General features: G+C 37.5%; 1 protein-coding gene across 1 annotated transcript in view; it reads right to left on the reverse strand.

Annotated features, from left to right (window-relative positions):
* naaladl2 (N-acetylated alpha-linked acidic dipeptidase like 2) overlaps window positions 1–19,356 on the reverse strand; it is a 60,291-nt gene that overhangs the window by 6,942 nt on the left and 33,993 nt on the right. The window contains exons 6-9 of the mRNA XM_016570141.1: window positions 16,562–16,699; window positions 7,507–7,599; window positions 4,897–5,102; window positions 3,386–3,514 (exon numbers count right to left, since the gene is read on the reverse strand). Coding sequence (XP_016425627.1) covers window positions 3,386–3,514; window positions 4,897–5,102; window positions 7,507–7,599; window positions 16,562–16,699 — 566 coding nt within the window. The remainder of the gene's footprint in view (window positions 1–3,385; window positions 3,515–4,896; window positions 5,103–7,506; window positions 7,600–16,561; window positions 16,700–19,356) is intronic.

Genomic DNA, 19,356 nt, shown 5'->3' on the forward strand with positions numbered 1-19,356 from the left:
CGGTATGTGCTATGTTTAGGGAAAAACTATACTGTCAAATAAAAATAAAGAAAATAAGAATAATCTATCTAACTACAAGCAACAGCACAAATAAATACAATAGAGTAAAGATACAAATAAAATAAACAGTGATTTTCAGTTTTTTTTTTTAGGTAAGCCTAACATTAGTTTTTAGGTACAGAAATTTAATAAAGTAATGAAATGTAAAACAGCATTGCATATTTCACTGTATGAGTGAATTCTTTGTTGTTGCTGTTTGATTAATAGTGCTGTCACTTTAAGAGAATGCACTGATCCAGTGCACTGATACAGTACGTTCAGCCGGCTATGTCTGCTATAGGATACTTACCAAGACGGGTATACTTAGACACAATACTTCAGAGAGAGCTTAATATTTGTGCATGTTCTGAGGTGCGGGTTTGCGCGCTTTGGATGAGTGCCCGCACAAATCTTCTCACTGCGCGCGCATCCTCTGGCTCTTAAATGTTTAAACTGGCAAAGCTTAAACGAGTTTAGTTTAAACACAGATATCAACGTGTGCTGTTCAGGTCTCACCTGTGCGCGTGCGATATCAGCACCCGGGTGATGACGTAATAAATGACTGCTCATATTCCAGCATACACTTTAAGGCATCATATTGATTGGATTGTGATTGTTTCACTGAAAGTTGGTTTTCATCATATCTATTTTTTGTTCTTATTTTGTGTTTTACTTCTTTATGTATTTATTCATGTTCAATGTAAATTGTCATTCATTAATGTTCAGCTAATAACTGTTAAGAGCACTGACAATTGTCAATAAAAACATAATTCACACAACATGCTGCTGTTGATGTTACTGTTGTTGTTGTTTTAATGTAAAACCTTAACCCGAGGCTCAGCCATCCAACAACACAGATTGTCAACACACTCTCAACAGGTAAATAATGTCTTTCTTAAAATGTCTATAAATTATAACTTTCAAATGCTAATTGTAGAGGATTGTGAAGATATTTCACTGGAGCTTGGTCTTCAGTACACTATTTTATTTTATATTTTGTTTTATTTCTTTAAGCATTTATTTATGTTCAATGTCCATTGTCATTCATTAATGTATTCTGCTATTAACTGTTGTTAGAACACTGTCATTTTTGCTACAATTTCACGTCATGAAAAAAAAGTACCTAATTGACATGTTGTTGTTGTTGATTGTATGTAAAACCCTAATAGACACTTCAAGATATTATAAAACCAGGCCGATAGAGGGGTAAAAAACAATATTAATAAATAATATATACAAATAATACTAATATTAATGATATTAACATACTAATATTAATGAAAAACTATCATTAAAAAGGTTATTTATAACACCATTAAGGTCCTATATGGCATTTTCAAGCATGGTTCTATATGGAACCCTATAAAAATTCTATTTAGCACTAAAAAGGGTTCTGCTATTGTTACAAGCCGAAGAACACTTTTCTGGTACTGTTTAGAACCATTTTTCTTAAGAGCGTACATTAGCCGAACCCTGTTTGTTTTACGTGTTATTTATAGCAAACCATATTACAGATGCGTTGTCAGATTTAAGTTGAACCGCGGTCCTAGCGCATGCCGAACCGTGTGTGGAGAACCGTATGGTTGATTTTTTTCCGCGAACCGTTCCACCCCTACTGGCCTTATATCTTTTTGGGGGAGTCTAGGCCACATGTGCAGATTTTTAGTATAAGGGGATGTGAAGCCTTATAAATAAATAAAATCATGCATACATACATACATACCTACGAACAAACAAACATACAAACAACTGACCCTATGTCTTTTTGGGGAGTCTAGGCCATGTGCACATATTTGTAGTGAAGGGGTTATGTGAAGCAATAAAAAACAAACAAACAGACAGACAGACAAACAAACAAACAAACATACGTAAATAAACAAAACAATAAATACAAACAAATAAACAAACATACAAATAACTGACCCTATGTCTTTTGAGGGAGTCTAGGCCATGATAACATATTTGTAGCAAAGGGGTTATGTGAAGCAACTAAAAAACAGAGAGACTAACAAGCATAAACAAACAAACAAACAAACAAATAAATAAATACAAACAAACATACAAACAACCGACCTTATTTCTTTTTAGGAAGTCTAGGCTATGTGCACATATTTGTAGTGAAGAGGTTACGTGAAGCAAATAAAATGTAAACAAAAAAAGTAACAAAAAGTAACAAAAATTAAATGTCTATAAATTATAACTTTCAAATGCTAATTGGTTTCCTATGTCCCTTCTCTTTTTAGGTTAAGAGAACATGTAAATGTGACCAGCTCTATTCAGTTAAGGATACTCTCCTCTTTTTCACTAAGTAAGTAACAAAGATATTGAATTTTTGGTCCATTTTGTTAGATAAGAACACTTTTCTGGTACTGTTTAGAACCATTTTTCTTAAGAGCGTACATTAGCCGAACCCTGTTTGTTTTACGTGTTATTTATAGCAAACCATATTACAGATGCGTTGTCAGATTTAAGTTGAACCGCGGTCCTAGCGCATGCCGAACCGTGTGTGGAGAACCGTATGGTTGATTTTTTTCCGCGAACCGTTCCACCCCTACTGGCCTTATATCTTTTTGGGGGAGTCTAGGCCACATGTGCAGATTTTTAGTATAAGGGGATGTGAAGCCTTATAAATAAATAAAATCATGCATACATACATACATACCTACGAACAAACAAACATACAAACAACTGACCCTATGTCTTTTTGGGGAGTCTAGGCCATGTGCACATATTTGTAGTGAAGGGGTTATGTGAAGCAATAAAAAACAAACAAACAGACAGACAGACAAACAAACAAACAAACATACGTAAATAAACAAAACAATAAATACAAACAAATAAACAAACATACAAATAACTGACCCTATGTCTTTTGAGGGAGTCTAGGCCATGATAACATATTTGTAGCAAAGGGGTTATGTGAAGCAACTAAAAAACAGAGAGACTAACAAGCATAAACAAACAAACAAACAAACAAATAAATAAATACAAACAAACATACAAACAACCGACCTTATTTCTTTTTAGGAAGTCTAGGCTATGTGCACATATTTGTAGTGAAGAGGTTACGTGAAGCAAATAAAATGTAAACAAAAAAAGTAACAAAAAGTAACAAAAATTCAGTTTTTGTTTTTTTTGGAGTCTAGGCCATGTGCACAGATTTGTTGTAGTGCAAGTCTGAATAATAGGAAGGCCAAAAAGCTACAGCAAGATACTGCATCAGCCAATAATGATAGTGATGGGTAGGGTTTTATGTAAGCTTCTGGAACATATGCATCTACTCTATTTATAGTCCTATTTGCACGTTTCTTGTCTAAGTGGATATAAATTAATATTCATAAAGTACCTTTTGGGTTTCAGCTGCCAGTTGCTGAAGGGAAGGTGACGCTATGGCCTGCAGGGATCCAGGGGCTCTGACGGGATTGTGCAGGCTGACATAAGCCACTGCCCTGCTCTGAAGAACCACTGCATTCTCCTGTACAGACACACAAAACACAGCCGTCTACTGCCAACTGATGATATGTCAGGGCCTTGACTGGTATTTTGGCATCAAAGCCTGAGTAACCCCCAATGAGACACTACAATTTTGTTAAATGAGCATTGTGAATAATTTGAACCATTACTGTCTTTCTCATACTCAAAAGCTATCATTTTATTTTGACATTATTAGGGGCTTCTTCAGATTAATGATGACGTTTGCATTGTACTGATTAGAATAAACTCCTTTGCCGAACAGAATAATTTCATTAACACTCCAAAATCATCCATCTGTCTGATTGAATCTTCATGGCTTGCTGATCATGTTAGCAAGCTTTTGTACGGCTGCTCAAGGCTAATCTGTACTATTTATGTTTTTCCTCTATCGCTTTAGTTGTCAAACTGAGGAAGAGAAAAAGGGAAGTGCTTTTGACCTACTACTAAACTCAACTTTGAGGTTGCGACCCTACACATCGTTGACAAAGATTTCTATAAACTAATATTTATTATGTATTAGACCAATTCAAGCATGTTTTTTTAAATCTACATCTAAAATATGCATCTTATATATGTAAATTGTAGGCTATAATGTGACCTGGATGCCGCATAGGGGTCATAAAGTGCACATGCTCATTTGTCTTGCTCCTACATTAATTCCTTGTTGAAATTTGTTTAAGGATGTTTAAATAAGAAATAGTCCAACTCCAAAAACAAACTTGTACATACAATTCACTACAGTGTCTAGCTGAGATTAACACTAGAGGCAGTAAAAGACAGTAAAATAACTTTTATTTCAATTATGATTACAGTGGCATACTATTGATTAAAAAATACTTATTTTGCATGGTTCCTTGTACATTTAACACTTTTACCTCAAAATGCTTTTTGCATCACACAACCAGCTCCACATATATAAGGCTTTTTTGACATAGTAAACTTGCTCAGAATTTTCACCCGGTACAGCACTGCACTTGTTAAGCGAAGCAGTTGGGTCAAGACCAGTGAAACACAAGTCTCAATAAAAGAGCTCAAAGACTTGTACAAGCAAGCTAAAGTGGAAAACAATGTGTTTTTATCTCCCGTTTGCTTCTGTTAACACTATTGGTTAGGATTAGTGTAGGCGGTACATTATTTTCAAATGTGATAAAGCATTAACCTTTTTGGCCACTCACCAGACATTTAATTTCCTAACTGTGATACCAGCAACAACCAACATAAGACACTGACTGAATGATAATTGGTTTTGGTTAAAACCGACTGTGCTTTTAACGTCACTTTGAATGTTTTGCAAAATGTACAAGCAATGTAATATTATTTAGCAGAAATGTCACCGCAGGCACGTTTTTCCAATGAGGCTGGACTGAAATAGTCAAATATTACCTTCCCCCACTCAAAGGAGCCAATGTTGCCCAGTGAGGTTCCCCCCCAGGAGCAGAAGACGATGGTGCGGTCGGGCTGCCAGCCCGCACGGGTTTGAGCCGTCATGGAGGCGATGATCTGAGACATGACTGCAGAGCCTTTCCCCCAGTCCGCCAACGCACCCTCGTACCAGCTGCCATGACGACTGCCAACCAGTACATATCGATCTACAAGGGGAAACAGAGCGGGAACACTTACATACAAAACAAGAAATAAACAAACACTCACACACACACACACACCAACAAACATGTTCACACAGGCAGAGGGTCAATCAACTGCGGGGTAAAGCTACCGTATGAAAACTAGGAGGATCTTTGTCTTTTTAAATTCATATTTTAAATAGATTTCCTGCCATCTGGAATCTAATATTACATATAGAATAAATGAAAAACACATTTTAAGAGAAAACTGTTAATTCGTTAACTTTACCACACTGTAAAAAGAATGTAATGTTCAATTAAGTTTTCTTAAATTTTCTACCTAATCCGGCCATTAAATTGAGTTTTGCTAGTGTAACAATGTATTTGTGACAGCATGTATGACTCAAATAAAACCAATTAAAATATTGGGAAAAATGTACAGTAGTAAAAAGTAAAAAGCTTGAATTACAAAAACTTATGGATAAAATGTATATTATTATTAACAAAGTAATATTTACAATTTTACTGTAAAATATATATATATAAAATTTAAATAAAAAAGCACGAATTATGATAATTTATAGAGAAAGGGGTAGCTTTCCCTGAAATTCCCTCATCAACAATTACAACAAAATATTTTTTGCCTAAAACCCTGCAAACCTTGTAACATCAGCACTGTATTTTTATTGTAAAGTTCTGGTAAGGGCTGCTGATATTTTTTTTTTTACAAAACACGTATTCTATCAAACATTTATTATTGTTGCTCTTTACTCAAGTGATCACATATTAGTAGGTCTAATCATGTCATAGAGATAATTATTGCACTACAGTTCAAAAGTTTGCGTTCTTTTATATATATATATATAATGTAACAAGGAACCATTAAATTAATCAAAAGTGACATTAAATATATTTATAATGTGTAGTATTTATATTTATACACAAAATTTCTATTTCAAATAATTGCTTCCACAAAAAATTAACCAGCTGTTTTCAGCATTGGTAATAATAATTAGAAAAAAAGGTTTCTTGAGCAACAAGTCAGCATGTTAGAATGATTTCTGTAGAATGGCTGCTGAAAAGTCATCTTTGTGATCACAGGAATAAATTAGATTTTAAAATATATTAAACTAGAACAATTAATTTACAGTGGGTACGGAAAGTATTCAGACCCCCTTAAATTTTTCACTCTTTGTTATATTGCAGCCATTTGCTAAAATCATTTAAGTTAATTTTTTTTCCTCATTAATGTACACACAGCACCCCATATTGACAGAAAATCTGAATACTTTCCGTACCCACTGTATAAGGTAATAATCTTTCACAATATTACTCTCTTTCCTGTATTTTTCCGATCAAATAAATGCAGCCTTGAGCATGAGCATGAGAGACTTGTTTTAAAAACCTAACATCTGTGTGCAATGTACATACATACTGTACGAGTTATACTTTCTCTAGATTTGCACACACTCTAGCTTCACGTACACCAACATACAGACCAGAAAAGAAACAATTTCTCATGCAATTAGCCGCGGGCTATAAGCAGCACTGGGCCACCTCTGACTGACAGCTAGTGAGGGTAGAAACAGACTCATCAAGCTGACAAGAGCAAAGAACTAAAGCATACTATAACCAACCTGTACTCAGGAGTACCTCTGCGGTCTTAAGGGAAGTTATTAAAATGACATCAAAATGATAAATAAACAAGACAGTCTGCCAGATAAATGAAAGGTAAACATGTTATAAAAAGACAAACGTCAAGGAGAAGAACGCCTCTGCATGATTTGTGATACGTAATTAGTGACTGGGCGACCAATTATGACAGGAAAAGAGTGCCGTAAATCTGGAAAGTAAATTATGGAGGGCTTAATGCATAGACACAGTGACTTTTACAGTCATAGGGGCGGGGGTGAAAGATTAAACGCTTTCATTACATCAGATGTGCGATTAAATCATCCTGAAGGTGAAAATAGTAGTCCGTAATTAAAAGCCTATTTTCAGCAGCCAAGTGACCTGCATTTGGACGGTGGCGGCAGACGTTGTTTTAAGAGATTAGTTTGTCATGGCGCTGGGAGGAAAAAGGGCTGCTTCAGCACGTGGGCTCAGATTCGGCTTTATTCGCCCCCTGGACTCACGCTTTTTCAGCGGATGAAGGAAAGAATGCTTAGATTGCACTCTTGTCTCGCTCTGCTATCACGAATACAATAAAGCACTGTGACCAAGCACTGTGTCTTTGTTATGTCAGACCAAAGAGCGCAGTGGTTTAGGACAATGCCTGGGACACGCTGGCAATATCATGCAGTTAAAATGAGAGTGATTTGTTATTTAAATGAAATAATCTAGCATTAACTATGACAAAAAGCCCTTTGGGTTTGTAAAATGATAATTTGGGTTACAAATGCGCTGTCTTGGTTTTGTGCTGACCTACCTGGATTGGTCTTGCCTTTGAGATATCCAATAACATTGTGCACAGTCTTGAAGGATGCCTGGTTTTCAATGGTGAGATTTATGATTTTTCTTGCTGAGGAACAAACAGAAATTCCAAGCGAATTAGTCAAGGTTATGGGACACTGACAGATCCAAAAGTTCAAATCCAGCTACAAGAAAAAAAAGGAAAAGAGGTTGAGCCTTCAATCAATCAAATAGAACAGAAAAGGAAAATTTGTAAAATATTGGTACTAAATCCAACAATACATATATTTTAATTCTAAAATGTATATAATCAATGGAAGTACCATTTAATATTTAACAACAACAACAACATAATAATAATACAGTACATTTCAATTATTCAATTAAATTGTCAGAATTTCAAATAAATTAATAAATTATTCTTATTATTAGCAGTATTATTAAACCAATTATTTAAATGATAAAAATGTCACATATTTTTAAACAAAAATTCTAATATTATAACTATTCAACTAAATTCTCAAAAACAATTTATTAGATGTAAAAAATATATTAGATGTATGTGTGTAGATAGATAGATAGATAGATAGATAGATAGATATCTCCTAATAATCACATGCTAAAATAAAAAGTTAGAACATACATGCTTATTGTTCCTGAGGTTCACTAAGTAACTGCCCACTTTTTGATCTAATGGCATCTCTTTTAATTATTCATTACTATTTTAATTACCCCCTCTTTTTTTCCTGTGCTGCTTTTTTTTTTTTTTTTTTTTTTTTCTTTTTTTTTTTTTTTTTTTTTTTTTTACTAACCATTTAGATACATATACATCTTATAGTACAGTATATTGATGTGAGATCACTGATCATATTGCCCAGTAGCAGCTTTCCATTGACTTTGGGCCCTGACTTTCCATTTGGAATATCACTTACACATTTTTGGCACATCCTTCCCTATTAAATACCCTCCTATTATATGTACAGAAACTATAAGACAAAGAGCAGATAGCCTTTGCTTTCACCATTCGTTTGTGTGTTGCAGAGAAAGTGTACACCATCAGAGTAGCTTAAAAAGGTGCCGCCACTATTCGGCTCACACTCTTACCAATTACACACACAGGCTCGGTGTGATGGAGTGAATATCAATGAGGCTGATATCCCAGCAGATAAAAAGAAGAAACACCTGGTCCTGGTACACATCCCAAGCCACTCTGTCTCCCACTCGCTCTGTCTGACTCTTACAGTGACATCGTTGAGCCAACATGGAGATGTAAAAATCCTGCAGCGGCCAAGCTTCTGGTTTAAGACAGAGATGGAATTGAAAATTCCTTTTCATGAAAGCCTCGGGATCGCAGGCAGATGTGTGTGATGTACACAGTAAGAGTTTTTTATTTGTTCCTGGATATGTGAATATCAGGAAATAAAGATGAAGTTTGGTACCTCAGACATAAGATGTAAACGCTGCTGATGTGTACAGATGTGTTTTTTTTTTTACTCTTTGAGAGTAATCAAATTCACTCTAAAAATTCAGTGGGCTTCACACAGCCCCACAAACCCCATTTATCACCCCTGACAACAGCACAAATTACTTTGGGTAAAGAGTAGAAGATGTATATGCAGTTGTAAGGGAGTGTTTAAAAGTGCTGGTGTGCACACGGGTCGCGGTGCGACAGATTTGCCCATTAATCATCAATAGGTATGAGAGGTTACCGGCTATTGAGAGAGGTGAGAGCCTCTGCGTGAGCAAAGTGAAAAAGTGATCTTGTAGGAAAAGAATGAAGAAGTCGTCAGCTGCAGGGGCTCATGTTTTATAAACGACCCTGAATAAGATGTTCCTTAGAAGTATATACTGTATAAAAAATAGGAGCACATATGCGATGAAGAACACGATCCACAGACCAGAGAAGAAGCTGATTCACAACCAGGGTGAACACGCACACCAGGGGCCACTTAAGGGTATTGAGAATATATTTCAAATTTGTTAAACCTATAAAGCAGAAAATCGACCAACGCAATATACCAAGCGCAGCGCAAATTAGTGTAGTCGCAAATAAAGAATAAAGAAATAAAGAAGCCACAGTACATTGAAAAGAACTGGAGGCCAAAAAATGAAGGGTTGCAAGAAGTTTTGATAGACCTGGTATTGCATGTCTCCTAGTTGAGGGCTCCAAGTCGTCTTTTATTTCCTGAAGCAAATAGGATCAATGGCGCTCGTGTTGCCGCTGCAGGTTTTCGGCAGACATTGATCGCTGGACATTGGGCTGGTGACAGAAGACAGGTTGTAGCGGCCCATGTTCCAGTCAGAGCTGGAGAGTGACGCACACACACACACACACACATTCATGGGATTTTTCTTTGTATTACATTAATTCTTATAAATCCAAGTGAAAAGTTGAACTAAAATATTTCACATGAATTTAAGAAAGTATTTATGTCCCCATATTTTGAAACTTAAATCTTTCATAAGTATTTCTCATTCATTTGAGTCATAAAATGTATAATTTAAAATTGTTCTAAATACTAAAACTTTATTTTCTATTAAAATAGATTTTCTTAGACTTTTGAACCCAACTGCACGCACTCTTTCGTAGAAGGCCAGGTCATAATTTGTGCTAATCATTTGTGAAGGAGAGTACTAATCAAAATTATACTCTTGAGACAGTGAGTCATCAAAACAGAGGTTAGTTCATCAAAATAACAACAATATGTTTGTCCGATTACATACTAGCTTTCTGATTATCATTAGAGACTATTAGCAAATAGAAAGAGAGTGTACTGTAATAGCACAAACATGCAGACAAACAACTTGCCTAATCTGTGCCCTCTGAGTTCAGTGCACTCAAAACATAAGCAAGCACATCACTGGCAAATTGCTCAAAGTGGGTGCCCGGACAAAAATACATATTAAAATGTATAAATGTACTGACAGATTCTCTCAGTTTCAAGCACACAGGACCCTCATCAGACAATTAAAACACTCAAAAACAGCCCTTTATACTTCCAAATAATTAACAAACATCACATGATGCACTTGCACATGACAAACACACACACACACACACACACACACACACACACACACACACACACACACATATCAAGAACACAAGTAAAAAAAAGTATCCTAAAGGTACCAACATGCCATCAGGACACTCGGGCACAAAAGCAAACAAAATATAAATATACTAAATGCGAAGTCCAAATCTATACACAAATTTTATTTTAAAATGCGAGTCGAAACAATTCCTGCACAGCACAAAGAGAATACATCCGAAACTCAAATTTAAAACTTCAAGAAATGGATGGATATTGAAGTCACTATTGTATCTAAGATATGAGCTCATGACATTTTAATCTATTAAAGGGATAGTTCACCCTAATATTAAAATTCTGTCATTAATTACTCACCCTCATGTCGTTCCAAACCTGTAAGACCTTTGTTCATCTTTGGAACACAAATTAAGATATTTTTGATGAAATCCAAGCGCTTTCTAACCCTGCATAGGTAGTATAGGTAGGCCCAGAAAGGTAGTAATGACATCGTTAAAATAGTCCATGTGACATAAGTGGTTTAACCTCAGTGTTATGAAGCTACTAGAATACTTTTTTGTGTGCAAAGACAACAAAAATAATAACTTTATTCAACAATTTCCTCTCTTCGGTGTCATTTTTCAATGCATGTTCACGAGAGTACCACAGCGCATACGTGTGATGCTGCTGACGCAGGATAATACTGTTCACCACACAAAGCTGATATGAATAATATGAATATGAATATATGACATGAATTCTGAAGCCATGGAGTATGTACATATGCAGCAATTTTATGATGCTTTTATGGTGTTTTTGCATTTATTTGTAAGCTTGAAAGTCCCAATTGATTGTGTGAAAAAAAAAAAAAAGAACAGGGCTGCGTTTGACAAAAGCATCGTAAGCTTAAGCACATCGTACACGCATTGAAACCAATGGAGCTACGATCAACTTAGGCTTACAATGCTTTTGAGAAACGCAGCCCAGAACTTTCTTAAAATTTCTTCTCAAGTTCCAAAGAAGAAAGAAAGTCATACTGGTTGGGAAGGACATGAGGGTGAGTAAAGAAATAGTTCAGCAATAAATGCAAACTACTCATCATTTAATGTCTGTTTTGGAGCTTGAAGATTTGTCTTTAAGCCCATTTCCTTTCATTTTGTCACTGGGACCGTAAATCCTTTACTTTCTATCAAGCCAAGACAACGGCTCAGCCACAGCGACGTGGTCTCCTGGGCAACCATGCAAAGATAAGAAGCGATTTTCACTCAATAGTAGGAATTAGAGACTAATAACCCCTATTAAAATCTGTAGCAAAAGTCTCCCTTCACACACATGCGCATGCAGCCGGAGGGAGAGACTGAGAGCTGACTCAGAGCTCAGCGTATTTCTGACTGCGTATGTGGGGGTGGATGCCTGTGAGCACATGTTCATATGCATGTTCCATATGGACAGAATGGCAGGTTCTGACACCTATTAGGATGTGATGAAGCTTACACATACAAGTGTCTGTAGATGTACACACACATCAGGAAACATCACAAGCACTCGCTGGCATAGTGCCACTAATTGTCATGCTGGTATCTCATAACTCAGAACACCAACAGTGAGAAAACTTTTTCTGTTTTTTTCTGCCAGCGCAGACAGAGAGACATCTCCCGCCATTCGGCAATGTGTTGTACAGTGTGATTCATCATTTCATCTGAAACAGAAACTGATGCTGTGTAAAATTTAAAAAAGGATTATATAAATTAAATACTTGTCTTTAAGCCCTTAAAATAATTGGATGCTTTAGGATACTCATGTTACTATTAGTGCTGTCAAAATTAACATGTTAAAGCATGCGATAAATTTTTTTTTCTTTTATGCATTTTTTTTATAGATAGAGTAGAGAGAGACGACGGGAAAGTACTGGGAGGAGTGAGGGAGCGGGATCTGCAAAGGACCTCGAGACGGGAAATGAACTCGGGTTGTCGTGAGCGCAGTTGCGCTGTATGTCGACGCACTAACCACGAGGGTATTGGCGCAGATGCATTAAAAATATTTAACGCAATTAACAGAGCTAGGGTTGGCCATCCCACTCACAACTGTTGACTCCCTCTTTTTTCTTGACAAGAATTGCATCTATTTAGACACAAAACGTCTTTACGACCACATCAAACGGGAGACTTTTCAGATGCGTACTCCACTTCGCCTAAGCACCAGGGGCGAGTCAAGCGAGCATGGAAACAGTACAGGTGATGAGGAGCTTCAGTAGGCCATATGTCAGTAAAAATGAATTTTCCTGTCCTGTCAGCTGTTATACTGCACTCGTAGTGCATGCTCATTAATAGCACGCACAAATGCGGTGGTGCTTACTGCATATCATTTCATATTAAAGCGAAAAAGAAACTACGAGCATATAAGTATTTGTCACATTTAAGAACATGTCTCTGAAATGCAGTGGTTTACAAAACTGTCCTGAAGCACCCCAGCACTGTTTTCCTCATCTAACATAGCCAATTCAACTTGTAGGCTCATTAGTAGTGACTTTAAGACCTGAAGTGGGTCAGAAATGGTAAAAAGTGTCAGATCTGCATCATGTTCAGCAGTGGTAGCTCTTAAAGTAATAGCAGCCAAAAATCCTAATAATCCAGCTGCTGTGATGTCTGTTAATCAAAGAACAAAAGAAAGAAAAGAGAACATCAGTAACTTTTGTAGCTTTAAGGAATAATCTATATTTAAAGTAGAATTTAGTGTCCGAACACATATCCGAAGCACACGGACAGAAAGTGGCTGTCACATGGCATGTGAGTACTAAACTAAGTTCTCATTCACACACAAGTTTACGTTAAAGGGGGGGGTCTAATTCTATTTCATGCATTTGGAGTTATTTACACTGTTAAAGAGTTGGATTCTCATGCTAAACATGGCCAAAGTTTCAAAAAATGATTTGGACGTATGACGGAGTATTTCGGTGTCAAATACACTCCTTCCGGGTTCGAAATAAGTTTCGGAAAGTTTTTTTCGAGCATGGCTCTTCATGGCATCATGGAGAGTGGAATTCCTTGTATGGGCACTTCTCCCGGAAGAGCACGTGCACACAGCAAATAGAGCGAGAGCGAGAGTGCGCGCCCACCAACGTGCTTCATTCAGGTTACGTAAGTCGTCAGCAGCACTGCACAGGACTTGCTCCAGAAGAATGTCACCAAAGTGTGTTTTTGGATGTGAGGGAAAGAGAACCTTGTTCAACTTCCCAAAGAACCCAGCGTTACGTGAACAGTGGATGAAGTTTGTTTTTCCAGGACAGCAACGGAGTTTCGCACGTGTGTAAATCACAGGCAGTGAGTAAAACTGCATCAAATTTCTGTTTTGTTGGAAATCGGCGCATAAGTACTCGGGACTCTTTAGCTCCGCCCACGGCACGCCTCCAGGAGCTCGGTTGTTTTCGGAGAGAATCGTAAAGCTGTATCTTTCTTTTATAAATCTGATAAAACTAAAGACTCTTCTGAGATATGAAGGATGCAGTACTACTATATAGGTAGTCAAGATTAACATGAGAAAATGTGTGTTATGTCCCCTTTAAAAACACATGAGTTTCAAAAACAGTCGGTCATGTCTGTGAAGGTAAACAGCTGGGAAATAAATCACATGTTTATATTTTAGATCTGTGTGCCAGCAGCAATATACAGTAAATAAATCAATAAATCCACTGCTCTCTTGTCTCCTCTGAGGCTGGGACTCTAAATAGTGTTCTGTACTCGTCTGTGCAGCCAAAGGCAGAACAGTTAGCATGTTTTGCTCAAACTTTCGTCATGGCATTAGAACTGGTACACCGTTGTCGCTTGCAAAATCAAATGACGGCGCTGTGGGTGGAAACTTACAGATTAAGGGGCGGTAATATTATAATGAGATCCCTTTGCAACGTCACTAGGCGAGCGAAATCAGACACACTCATTTTTTCAGATGCTTGCAGAAAAAGGCTTACCAAAACAAAGTTACTGGGTTAATCTTTTTCACGTCTCCTTGGTTGGTAGATGCACCGGGGACCTGATTATAGCACTTAAAACCCGGAAAAGTCCGATTTTCATGATATTCTGTGAGATTGATTGTGAAATTAATGCAATATAAAAGTTTAATTTTAGGTGTGATTAATCACAATTATTTTTTAGAAAAATTTGCAAATAGTTATTTTTTAATCAGTTGACAGCTCTAGTTGCTATACACTTTAAATATAAGAAAAAAGTAGCAAGATACACATAACTTTTTGCATATACTGTATGATTAAAGACAAATATTTAATATAATACAAATTTGAGATATAATTAAGGCAAATTTGACAATTTAATCTATATTCCACTAATCTTTGACTAACAGAGAGTATTTAAATAGTTTGTCTTCATTTTGAAAAGTATATCTGTTGTTTTGTTATTTAAAACTTTATTTATTTATTTATCCATTTATTTATTTGGTCGGGAAAAAAACCCTTGTATGAACTTTTATGCTACTTCTTTACACCATCACTTGTTTTGATATTTTGTTACATAATGCGAGACATTCATACACAAAGAATGGCTTAAGTTTGAGAATGCATTCAAACAAGCATTTTTAAATGTTAGGAAAAAAAGCAACATGTGCACAACAGACTGTTCATGACATATGCTCACTTGCTTCAAATATCCCGAAAACATGTTAGTTATATAACTGTTGTGCATAAAAACTTTGGGCATCTTCATATTTTGGAGTGTGCAAAAGACTTTTACTCACAGATGAAGGTCATTGAGCAAAAGGACATCTGTACATTCATTGCTGGTCGATGAAAAGCATCATCCCACGTGAAAAACCTTTCCCTGGAGGTTTGTTCACTTAAATTCAATTATGTTCCAATACATGTCATCTCCTCCATCAGTCATTTTTATTTAGCCTTCAGCACATCCACCGCTGCTCCCGTGACCACATTCAACGTTACATTTGACCTCCCTGAAAGCTCTACATGAGAGAGGGCTGTAAGATGGCTGACCAGCCTTACTCTCATGGTTTCAATTAGGTCCCATGGGCACCCGCTGACTGATGCGGGTAATGGCCTTGGATATGGGCGGCCACAGCGAGGGCGACTTTAAGATAATGCGTAAAGCCTGTGTAATTTACCACACTCAGGAGCTACACTCACACAGCCGAGCATAAATCAACAAGCCTTGGCTTTCCGAGCACACGACCTCTCTCATCTGGAGCTAAAGAGTGTCATACCATCTGCCGCCAGCAGGTGGAACACTGACGTCATGTGCTCGCAGCTGCTTTTGATGGTTAAATCCCCAGCAGAAGCATGAGACTGAGAAGACTAATGAATATCTCAGGCACAAAAGATTGTGTTTCAGAGCTTAGTGGAGACATAAGGATTAACACACATAAGGAAGAAATCACAAAGCATGAGAGACCCTAACAGAATGGCAGTATAATCGGTTTCTGAAATAGTGAAAAAAGACAATTAAATGAATGTCATTAAAGATCGTAAGGTGAGAACCTAAACCCTATAAGTCAGTAAAACTTCATAATAGCATTAAACAATACTTAAAGAGATGGTTTGCTCAAAAATACATTTCTGTCATCATTCAGTCCCCACAATGTAGCATTAACATTACACACACACACACACATAATTGTATTAATGTATTAGTACATTAATCCCAGGCGCCGCAGCAAAAATGGCTGCCCACTGCTCCGGGTGTGTGTTCACAGTGTGTGTGTGTTCACTGCTGTGTGTGTGCACTTTGGATGGGTTAAATGCAGAGCACTAATTCCAAGTATGGGTCACCATGCTTGGCCACATGTCACGTCACTTTCACTTTTAATTAACTTCCTACTATAATGTATTAACATTTGAATGTTATAATTGATAATATTATTGAAAGTCATTATGAAGTGTTTCTAATGCCAAAACGTTTCTCTCCTTCAAGTTACGTGAGTGATTTGAGGGCTGTAAGCAGTGATATTGTGTGAGGCTGAAGAGGGCTGTCTGTTGACATCTACAGTAAGTGCAGTAGGCATTGTTTCTGGCCCAGGGCTTACCTGAGGCTGAGGGCATGGCCATGGGGACGCAGGGTCTTCCCTGCCCCATGGCGGGGGCAGAGAGCAGCATTTTCGCTAAGGAGGCAGAGATGGGCTGAACCAGCAATGATGTCAGGTTGTGGCGACTGTCTCTTCCGGCTGTGAACAGAAAAAAAAAAAGAAAAAACAACTGTAGTTCTTATTTTAGAAAGGCTTTTACACAGCTACATCAAAATGAAAACTAATAACATCATTCCATCCTCAGAATTTCACCCTCAGCATGCCATATGCATTGATCATGACTTTGTGAGCGTTTAGAGCATGTCATGGGGCTCTTAACGCCACACATGAGCAAACCAATTACCCAATCAAAGAGCTTTTCTATTGGTTAACACTTCCGCTGAGTCTTCTCACACATCTCCATCTAGGAGGGCAGATGACATTAGTCCGTTACGTGCTGCATAAATATAGCTGCAGTGGGGCCAGGCAAAGATACGTTTAGTGATGTGAGGTGAGCGAGAAGGGGCGGGCAAGGAGGTTCGTAATGTGCCGTAAATCAGACCGAAAAGAGAAAGGAGCGCTGAGAGGAACCTGCACAGCCAGGCAGGGATGTATCAAAGCCCTTCCTCGCTGCTGATTGCAGCTCACGGGCGGCAAACTAATAGGCCTGGAGATTTTACGTTTGAAGAAACGGTTTCTAGCAGGCCAATGGGGATTTATATGGACGAAATGCTCCATTGATTCAGGCTCATTAAAACGGCGAAACGGTGAGCCTAATCCTGCTTTAGGAGCAAATTTATTTAGGAGCTTCAATTTTCCAGCAGCGCTTCCGCACCGGTGGGATGGGGTACAGTCATCCACGAATAACAATCAGTAGACCTTTCTGTTACACAACACTCTATTACCTTCCACAGATAAATGTATTCACCGGCTGCAATTATTTTACAGCAGTTATGCGGGAATGAACGCAGAGGAAGGTCCTCTCAAAATCAGCTTAATATTTTCTTGGTCATATGGGAATACAGGAAGTGATTATTAGGTTTTGAGTGGGGCTTTTGAAGTAACACTGTACTGTAAGTGCAATTATCTGTCCAAAGGTCACAGGGGTCAAAGCTGTGTTTAGAGAGAGGAGATTATCTCAACTCATTATCTGTAACCTTCTAAATGTGATTTAATGTTAATGAATGTGTTCATAAATATGATGAAATAGATTAAATATAAAAATCTATCTATCTTTTTTTAAATATCTATCCATCCATTCTGTCGATTTTAAACCCAGAAGACGAACATAATGCAAAAAAAGCTCAAAATTAAGTGGTTTTCACCTACAAATAAAATTAAAGCTTGCTAACATTGTCTTCTGTGATGCGCAACCAGGGTTGCCAGGTTTTCGCAACAAAACCCACCAAATTGCTACTCAAAACTAGCCCAGTCGCGTTCCAGGGGGTAAAATACACGTTTTTCGGCGGGGTCTCCCTGGTAAAATTCGCATTCCAGGGACTAAATATCACGTTATTGGGGTCGCTTCAACCCGCGGAAACAGTGTTAAAGTTGTCCAATTGGCAACACTGTGCGCAACTCAAACACCTCTAATAAAATCTCAGAAAATGTAGTTTAGTGTTTCTTAATTCAAATCAAATAGCGGTGCATATCCAGACACACTTGAAACCGATAGCAGCTGCAGAGTGAACTGAATAAAATGGAGGATTTGAGAGACATAAAGTGAGAACATTTTGTAGTTTAATACTTTAGGGACATGTCTAGGGCACTCATTGATGTACCTTCTAAATTTTTTTTTTTTTACCAGCCTAAAAGAGTACTTTCATTCGTCTTGATAAATAAAACACAAACAAGGTTATGGTCAATAGCTTTCATCCTTTCCTGTAAGTTCTATCTGCAGCACAGCTAAAAATGAACACAAACAAGTTTAAAAGTACAAGATGCCCTCAAAACCCATTAGGTTGTGCTCCAGCTGGAGATATTACAGCTTTGGAAATAAAGTAGGCCTGACCTTGATGAACTCAAAGAGTGTGTGCACTCAGTCTGTAGATACCGCACAAAGGAGAGAAGGCTACTATAGTAGAGTCCGTACCACTGGGGTGCATGAGAGGAACTTTAATACTACACATGTCAACTAACATGTTGGTCTCTCAGTAAGAATGATTCATGATGCCAGTGAAATACGCACAAGATCTCCTCTCCATCTCCATCTCCAGAGGACAGATGTGGGCTGCATGCAGAAGTTATGAGGGGCCGTGTATCTTTTTCATTTTCCTGTGGTGGTGACACCCATTTGTTTTAGTTTGTCTAGCAGAGGGCCTCATTATTTGTATATACTTCTATACTATTCTAGTTTGGAATGAACCTAAGGCTGATAAAAACACAACATTTGCTCACCAATGGATCCTCTACAGTGAATGGGTGCCGTCAGAATGAGTCCAAACAGATAAAAACATCACAATAATCAACAAGTAATCCACATGACTCCAGTACATCAGTTAATGTTGTATTTGTAATAAATCCATCATTAAAGGGGTCATATGATGTTGCTAAAAATAACATTATTTTGTGTATTTGGTGTAATGAAATGTGTTTATGCGGTTTAGGGTTCAAAAAACACATTATTTTCCACATACTGCACATTATTTGTTTCTCCTCTATGCCCCGCCTTTCTGAAACGCGTCAATTTTTACAAAGCTCATCGGTCTCATCGGTCTGGTGTGCTGTGATTGGCCAGCTATCCAGTGCACTGTGTTTGGCCGAATACCTCAAGCGTGTGACAGAAATGTTACGCCCCTTACCATATTGTGATGATG

This window comes from Sinocyclocheilus rhinocerous, unplaced genomic scaffold (genome assembly GCF_001515625.1).
Source record: "Sinocyclocheilus rhinocerous isolate Xijiao unplaced genomic scaffold, SAMN03320098_v1.1 scaffold711, whole genome shotgun sequence".
NCBI classification, from domain to species: Eukaryota; Metazoa; Chordata; class Actinopteri; order Cypriniformes; family Cyprinidae; genus Sinocyclocheilus; species Sinocyclocheilus rhinocerous.